Source organism: Condylura cristata, unplaced genomic scaffold (genome assembly GCF_000260355.1).
Source record: "Condylura cristata isolate star-nosed mole 26May11 unplaced genomic scaffold, ConCri1.0 scaffold00036, whole genome shotgun sequence".
Lineage (NCBI taxonomy): Eukaryota > Metazoa > Chordata > Mammalia > Eulipotyphla > Talpidae > Condylura > Condylura cristata.
This window is the reverse complement of record NW_004567137.1, coordinates 2164894-2173501: the sequence shown is the minus strand read 5'-3', so window position 1 is coordinate 2173501 and position 8608 is coordinate 2164894. Positions and strand designations below refer to the sequence as shown.

Here is an 8608-nt window from a genome sequence, read left to right as displayed (position 1 = left end):
TGGAGCTAAGTCAGTACCTAGGAAACTGATGGTAGTTGACTCATTGCCACAGGTGGGCAAACTGCAATGATTCTGAGGCATGGGTGTTTATTTTGTTTTCGAATTTTCTGGCATCTTACACATAATTTGTTGGGATGTGACTTATGAAAACACATAAAAGCATTACTCTAAAAATTCCATTCTTTTGAAACCATGTATTTGGGTGTAGTGTTTGTAGATGCTAAAAATATTTTTAATGGTCTCCTGAGATTCATGGGATCCATGTGAAGACAAATGTGGTGTTTGCAGTTTGACTTTGTTAATTTTCAGTATCCATATCACTCTTCTTTCATAATTTCTTCATAAAAAATATAATCACATACAGATTTCTATTTGCTTACAACACAAAATTAATGTGAATTCCATTTCAAACTAACCACTATCAAAAGTCTCTGAAAGTCTGGTTTATATTTTTTGAGTGTTGTATGTGGGTGATTCACTTAGATTTGAATTTTTCATCAAATGGTAAAGTTATGGGTACTGTAACAATACCAGTATCATATTCTGGTTAATGTCTTTTCTTTTTATTATGTTTTTTTCTGTATTTGTTACCTGCCTTTCTGTAAACTAATTTTTCTTGACTTAAATCCTTGAGGATTTTTTTACAGCTTTTCTTTGACCATTTTTAGAGTTTTATTTTTGAAGACATTAGTATAAGTTTCACTGAGAAGGCAAAGCATGGCTCTCTATCACTGTTGTTTCATCATACAAAGTAAAATGCCTTAGAAAATGCTTCTACAATTCCTAACCTATGCTTTAATTTGTCCCGCTCTTTTTCTAGACATTGTGGAAGATTGTTTTCCTGTAATCAAGTTCATTTTGTATTACTGGGTCAAGGAAGCTATAATCAATACATGGCTGTGCTCGCTTTTGAAAGTCAAAAAAGGAAATGAGTTGTTACTGACCAGAGCATCACTGTAGATTTTTTATTTGATATAGGCCACCAATTTATTACATTTTACCTTTCCAGGCTTTTTAGTTCTTTCATGGTTTATTAGATCAAACCGTCTCCTTTATCTTTTTAACATCTAGAAAACCAACTCATGGGATTCTCTTTTTCTTTTTGTGATACCCAAAGAAGATAAAAGTAAATGCATTATACTGCCATTTGTCTCTTACTTAAAGGATAAAGAAGAGGGAACTCTTGTTACTTCCTTGTGTTTTTCTCTTCCCTGCTCTCCCATGAATACATGACTTGATTTATCTTGATCAGCCTAGTAACTTGCTCCACATTTTTCCAAAAGTGCAAAGCAGTTTCAGCTAAAAATACACATATCAAAATGCTCCAGAAGTTGTGGCCACAGCTCAAAAATGCTGATCAATTTTGAAAATCTAAATCAACCTCGGCCATGAAACCGAGGGAAGAACCTTTGTGGTGGGGGACAGATTTCCAAAAATTCACCACAGTCCTGTTCTTAGCTGGAGTTTGTGCTGATGTTGCCAGATAACTGAGGAATAGATGCAAAAAGCAGGAAGCATTATTGAATTGAGCCCTAGCGCCAATTTGGGAAAAGCAAATTAAAATGTAAAAGAATATTTTTCCACTCCTGGCATCTCCAGATAAAATGGTCAAATACATGGTTGTTGAAAAAGTCAGAGAAATTGCTAATTTTGCCAGAATGGCTAATTTTGTCAGTCTTTTTGTGTGTGTGTGTGTGTTAAAAAATGCCTACACATGTATTAAAATTATTTTTCTGAACCCAAATGAAATAGTTTTAATTTACAAATCTAACTGCATATGTGTTTAAGCCAGGGAAGTATTTTGACAAAAATGACTGTGTGAGGTCTTGTTTCAGTGTATTGATTTTATTTATTTTTTTCAGGTGCCGCTACAAGAATGGATGATGATGATTTTGGTGGATTTGAGGTATATGTTATGCTTTTCTTGCTTCCTTAATTATGTTAACATTGTAGAATTGAAATGGGTTATACTATTTTGAAAGTTTATTATTTGTTATTAACACTCATATTTTTTATATTGGTCACTTAAAAAATGAAATCAAGGAAAATTAAAATATGTCCATTCTGAAAGTGAAAGCTGATGTATTTATTACTGTATTATTTGGTCCTATCCCTGGAGTGGGCTGAAATCGAGGTAATTGAGTGCTACTGGTGGAAACCCTGAAGAAGAGGTTTCAACCCCTGTTCACAAATGGGCAATGCCTGGGAGATGAGGGATGCTTGTTGACCATCTGTCACATGTTGGTGTGTTGACACCTGTGAAAAACTAATTTAGTGCACTAACTTCATGGCCTTTTGGTGGCATAGAGAGCTAATTAATGTTAGGGAGTTTTGTCACATTATTCTCTCAGGTTGGCGTTGGATGCTTGGTAAGTGGAAATTGTTAGCTGAAGAAGCACTGTCTTTTCCTTAATCCATTTCACTGCGTGTTCATTTTATTGCAGTATTTTATGACCCAGTTATTTTTATGGAGCCAGCATAGTCTTGCAGAAAATCTTTGGATTAGGAGTCAGGGCACTTGAGCTCACATCCTGGAACTAACATCAACTGAGTGTAAATGCTGAGGGGTGTGTATATGTGTGTGTGTATGTGTTTAGGAAGACTTTTACCTGGTTTGGTTTGATAAAAAGGAGTTTGTCAAAAGAGAGTGTAATATATGACATTAATAGAAAGGCTAAAATATAAAGTATTTTAAAAATATTATTATAGTTTTCTCTTGCTCTTTTTTATCTGCCACTGTGGAGCTATTTAGAGTATAAGCCTATTTGTTTTCTGCATTTCATTTAAAATTGGATTGTGTTTGGCTTTATACATTTACTTTTTATTTTAATGTTAGTTTAATATTTTAGTTTTGTTAGGTGATTAAATCTTACATTACTGAAATTAACAAATTTGTCAAAATTCCTTCCATTTGGAGAATGTTTTAGGTATCTTTGTTTTAGGAGTTGTCAGTAACTTGAAGGTTAAAACTTAGCATCGTCTCCTTTATTTAAACCATGTTTGATTTATATCAGAAAAAAAATACAATGAATAACATTCCTTAATGTAACCACTCTATTTCAATTGATCTATATACCTTTTAATGTTACACAGAGTGTTAACCAACCATTTAAATTTAATAGTGGTTATGTTTCTTCCTTTCCACATCCTGTTGTAGAAATATGGCAGGTCTCTGAGATTGTATAAACCATGTTTTTTGTACATAGTTTTCAGAGTAGCTACTGTATCACATGCCACTTATTTCAGTGATAGATTGCCTCGGTCAGCTGACAGCTCAATGTAGAAACAGAATTGAAGTTGTAACTCCTATTTTCAATAATCATTTTGTTGCAGCCTAGATACTTAAGAGACAGAATTTTGTTCTCTTACCTACAAACCCAGTATTCAGTAATTGTCCATTAGCTTTAAAACTGTTTAATGAAAAGACTTGTTCATTTAAGATGTTAGCTTTAGGAACTCTCTAAATGTTACCTTTTTTTTTTTTAAAGATTTTATTTTATTTGTACATATAGAACTGGGGTACAGGCCAGAGGCTCAGGGGCGGTAAGAGGCTTCACCAGAGACAGAGTGGGGAGCAGAACAGGCAGATCTACGAAGTACACTGCTGAGGGGAGCAGCGGGCGGGTCAGGAGAGGTCTGCCGCCATGTAGTCACCTCAGGGGCAGGCGGGGATCGAACTCATGCAGAAGTGGCCTCAGTTTCTCAGTGCAGCGCTTTACCCCGCTGTGCCACCAGGGAGGGCCTAAATGTTGATTACTTTTAAGTCCAACTAGTAGATTATTTAAGAGTTCAGATGTATTATAGTTTTTTAGATTGATCTCTAAGTTAATATTTTGCTAATTTATGGAAAAGGACTTGGTCTCTGGACTATTAAAGAAAAGTGATTTATTTTTTATACATGGTAAATGTAGATGTGTAAGAATACATAGATAAAAATTTATAAGTGGAAGTCTGATTAAGGATATTTAAAACAAAAATTTCATTAGTGGGAGACAGATTTGAGTAAAGAGATAATGCTTCAAGATAACAGAGCTTGAGGCCCAGGGTTGTTGTGATAGTTAGATTGTGGCAGCAGTGAGGAAGGCACTGGTGTGCTTAAATAGCACTTGTTCTTTTCAGATTTTCTAAAATCATTTTGCCTTTGTTTTCCAGGCTGCAGAGATTTTTGATGGTGGGAATGGTGAAACCCAGACTGTATCTCCTGCCATTCCTTGGGCTGCCTTCCCTGCAGGTACTACTAGACAAGACGGGGCATTTTCCTTTTGTAACATTTTTGGCCTTTTTATTGAGACCCTCTCTCTTCCTTTGTTTTTGGCCTTTCTGATTTTACATAGGGTGTAACGCAGATTTCAATGAGGAGTTTTAACGTGGTGAGTTAGGAATTGCATAACAAGTGCTGCAAGGTGGCTGGAGGTAAGGTCCTCAAAATGATATCAGGAATGTTAAGTAGAATTAAAGCACAATTTACATTTCTTAATTTGTCTTACAGTTTCAGGAAGGTGTGGTGAGAATCTTCTAGGTTTGCCTTGTTCATTGAAGGTTCCTTCATACATTCTAAAATTAATTTATCATCTCTACCAGTACTTAAGTGCAGAAGACTTTTTTTTAAAACAGGAAAAAATCATTCAGCGGTATTGAAATTAAGGTATTCAAGAACTTAAATACAAAAATAAATTCTTTTGTGAGATATATATATTTTGATGTATGGAGCAAATTTGTGATTTGGGAGCAGTGATGCTCTCATCCACTCATTTAGCAAATGTTGATTGCATGCTTGGTAAGAATGTCCTTGAGGCTGTGTATGTCTTGTTCAGTGGACTTTGAAGGTTGCTTAAGATTTCAATAGGCAGAGATGGGAGAATGGAAAAAGATGTTGAAGGGGCAAATATAAATGGACCATTGATGTAAAAGAAGGAATTGTGTGGCGCTGGTAGGATGGTTATTTTTGTTTGGGGCCTGATAGTTCCTTTCCCTGGAATTTTCTTGTGACCACTGCTGCCCTCTCCCACTGCCTTATCAGACGAACTCCTGCAATTTTATGTGTTGTATCTTGATTTAGTATTTCTTTTTCTGAGGAGCCTTCCTAAAGAAACTCCCCCTACCCCACCCACTTGTGTGCATCTATCTTTGGATTTTTACATTAGGTATTAATTTTGGGGGTTTATTCTTTCTGACCTATTGTCATATCTTATATACCACATGCAGTTCTTGACTTATAGTCTTTCCATATTATTTGTAGAATGAAAAATTAAAGAAAGACAAATGAATAACTGGATGAATGACCAGACTAGGGCGTGACTGATGTGAGAGTTGGGGTAATTAATATTTATAAATGCCTTAGGAATTTCATTTGCTGTCACATAGTGGTTATAAATTAGATGGGGCAACTCTACTATTTCCATTGTGCAGATGACAAAAAGATTGCCTATGAGATTTTTACAGATTATGCAGATAAATCTGTTTAGAAATGAAATTCATTTGTGTAATTCTGTCTCAGATTTACATCAGCAGGGCTGTCTGACAGGAAGGAAGGGTAAAGGAACAATGAAATTTGTTTTGAAGCTTGAAGCCTCAGTTCTGAATGTTACTGGGAAAGAAACAGAATTTAGATTGAGTTGGATTGAGACATTATGGGGTTTTCAGTTTACCTTAGACAGGTGTATCTAGTTTAGGAGAAAGGCAGGGTTGAGATTCTTGGTTTGTAAGATTTCCCACTGATAATAACAATTGAAGCTGGGGGCTATCCCTGCTTTGTAGGTATAGGAAATAGGGGTCAGTAGAGAAATTGGCATGTCCATATACAGAGAGCAGCAGGAAGGAAGAGATAGAAGACTTGAGAGGTCAGCAGAGTGTGACTACGATTGTAGCACAGATTAGGGAGTAGAAAACTTCAGAAGAGTGGTCACTGCTGTTTAGAGGCTGTACAGGCCAGTGAGATGTGAGACAGAAAGGTCAGTCATAAGTGATTTGGAAAGAAATGGTTTCAGCCAATTGGAAATGGAAGCCAAATTATACTTATTTATTTGTATGAAAGCAGAAATAGGTTATGTCTTCCGATTATCTTTGTCAGTGTGTTAAAAATTTGTAATGTATATTTTACATATACGTGTATGGTGTGTGATATAGCTGTATATACTATCTATCAGCTGTTACCTGTCTGCCCATTCATCCGTCCACTCATCTGTTCATCAGTGTGTCTAATTCCTTTTCTGAGTGAATATGATGTCATATTTACATGTACCTACGTATATTAGTTCCTCAAACCCTAATAAAATTAGAATTAAAAGCAGCCACACTAATGTGTACACATACAGACACACAATTGTTTTTTTTAGTCCTTATTCTCTTAAAATAAATCAAATCTGAAAAAAGTCTTCTTTCTGGATTTCTTAGTGACTTGCAGAGGTGGGGGATAATAAACCTGGCCAAGAATTCAAGTTTAAGGGAAATTGTTTAGACCCCAGCTATATGAATAAACTTATAAGCATTAACAATGTAATCATTTCCATACTAAAGACCAAGAAGATGGGAACCTTTGTGACCTAAAGCAGATTCTTTTCTGTGTAAGAAAAGACTAATTTTCTTTTTGTTTGTTTCTCTGTCTATACTCTTAACTGCTTGTAATCTATAGGAAAAATCACTTTAAGTGGTGACTATTAACCAAGTTTTACCACAATTTAAAATCTAAGAAGTGTAGTCATATGTAGTTTAGTTGTGAAAGTACCTGGAGGAGAATCCTTCAGGTGAGGATGAAAGATTTTCTTAAGGACCAGTGTAATGGGCTTAGCCTTCCTTGTGATTTTCCAGATTTCATGCTGGTAGCACCTTGGAGGTTTTTCCCAGTAGCAGTGTTGTATGTTTCTCAGTTCCTTCTTGCACTCACAGACCACATTAGAATTCATTGATAATCAGAGAGAGAAACAAATGGTCCAGTCAACATCTCAGAGTCTGTTTATAGCCTGGAATACTGTTCATGGATCCAGGTACCTGCACATATGCATCTGAGTGGAATATCAGCAGCATTTATATAGTGGGACCTTTTAGAACACTAATTTTATGCAGTGCAGTGCTGCTAATAAAATCTCTAGTCAGAATAAGTAAAATGCACCTGTGAAACTTTGTAATAAAAGTTCTGGACCTTTTCATAAGAAAAGTTTGATACACACATGTACATTTGTATATGTAAGTGTAAGTTGTATATATCAGAATATAGACATGGTAGATACTGATTTCATCCTGTTTCCCCACTTACTTTCCATTGCACATTGTCCCTACTATACCCTTTTGAAAGGACTTCTAAGGCACATTAGTCTGTTAGTACTAGTAGTTTGGCTTTAGTATAATCAAAGATTGATAATTCTTGGGACTTATTTAATTATTTGTTTTATTCATTAATTTATTCAGCCACTCAGTTATCAGACATTTGAAAATGTATACGATGCATCAGACATTTATGTGCCACCGACTGTGGACCTTACTCCATTTTCAGTGATGCCTCACAAGGATTCAGTGTGTTTGATGTAATGTGGGGTTACTGCTCACACATGCTTCTGTCAGTAACTTCAGCTTTCCATCTCTGATAGTGCTAGTGTGGGGTGCTTCATGCTGCCATTGTGTACAGTATGGGTGGTACTGTGTTAGAGGCAGTGGCTGCTCACTCTTTACTTTCTGCAGTACAAATATAAATTGTCTAGAAGGCGAGGTGGGAGGCAAAACCTTGAATACTGTCCCTTCCAATATGTTTCTTAGTTCCTTCTTGCACTGCACAGACCACATTAGAATGCATTGACCATCAAAGGGAAAAACAAGTGGTCCAGATAGATACTTTAATCCAAATTAGCTCCTTCAAAACAGCTTATGGAGAGGGCAAACTAAACTGTCTGTCACAGGCCAACCCTGTAGAAGGAAGAATGGGAATCCGACCAGCAGATGTTGAACCAAATAACTTAGATGTGGTTTGCTTTGCATCTGGAGCTATTTGCATACAAAGCCAACAGGAAAGTTCAAACATTTTTCTCAAGACATTGGCAGAGAGAAACCTGGAAGACAGATGCTTTTTTGATTTCATGGTTCAGTTTTTCCATTCTCCATTCTCCTGGCCAGGAAAACCTAGGACAACAAATCGGTCATTTTATTAATATCCCATTACTCTCCTTGCTAACCCTGTTTTTCCAGTAGAATCTGTATTACACATCGACAAGCGCTTGCCCTGAATTCACAAATTTTTGTTTGTGAAAAAATTGTGATTTTTTTTCTTCAAATTAAGCTGTGATTTGCACATATTTATAAACCTGAACTGAATTTAGGCTTGGTCTCTTCTTTAGACTGGAATTTGAAGGTGACTTATTGAAAGTGATCTACCTGTATTTTAATAGGTGATATGGATAACATTTAAAAGCTTTACATTATTTTTGTTTTCTGTTAAGCTTATATTCATCAGGATATACTGGATTTTCATTGTAGCACAATCATTTTATAGTCTTGATATAGATTATGTGAATGGAAGAGTGCTAGATAAATGGTGTTTGTTACTTCATATATAGATATATGAAGCATATATAGATATTTATGTGCTGTGAACTAATATTATAATAAATAACTTTACCTG

At 35.6% G+C, this 8608-nt stretch overlaps 1 protein-coding gene across 3 annotated transcripts in view; it reads left to right on the top strand.

Moving 5' to 3' along the window:
- Positions 1 to 1865: 1865 nt before the first annotated feature.
- The window catches only part of CCDC91 (coiled-coil domain containing 91), a 197386-nt gene continuing 190643 nt past the window's right edge, over positions 1866 to 8608 (top strand). For all 3 annotated transcript variants that reach the window (XM_012732900.1, XM_004693184.2, XM_012732901.1), the window contains exons 1-2: positions 1866 to 1906; positions 4153 to 4231. In XM_012732900.1, coding sequence (XP_012588354.1) covers positions 1877 to 1906; positions 4153 to 4231 — 109 coding nt within the window. In that variant the 5' untranslated portion in view covers positions 1866 to 1876. The remainder of the gene's footprint in view (positions 1907 to 4152; positions 4232 to 8608) is intronic.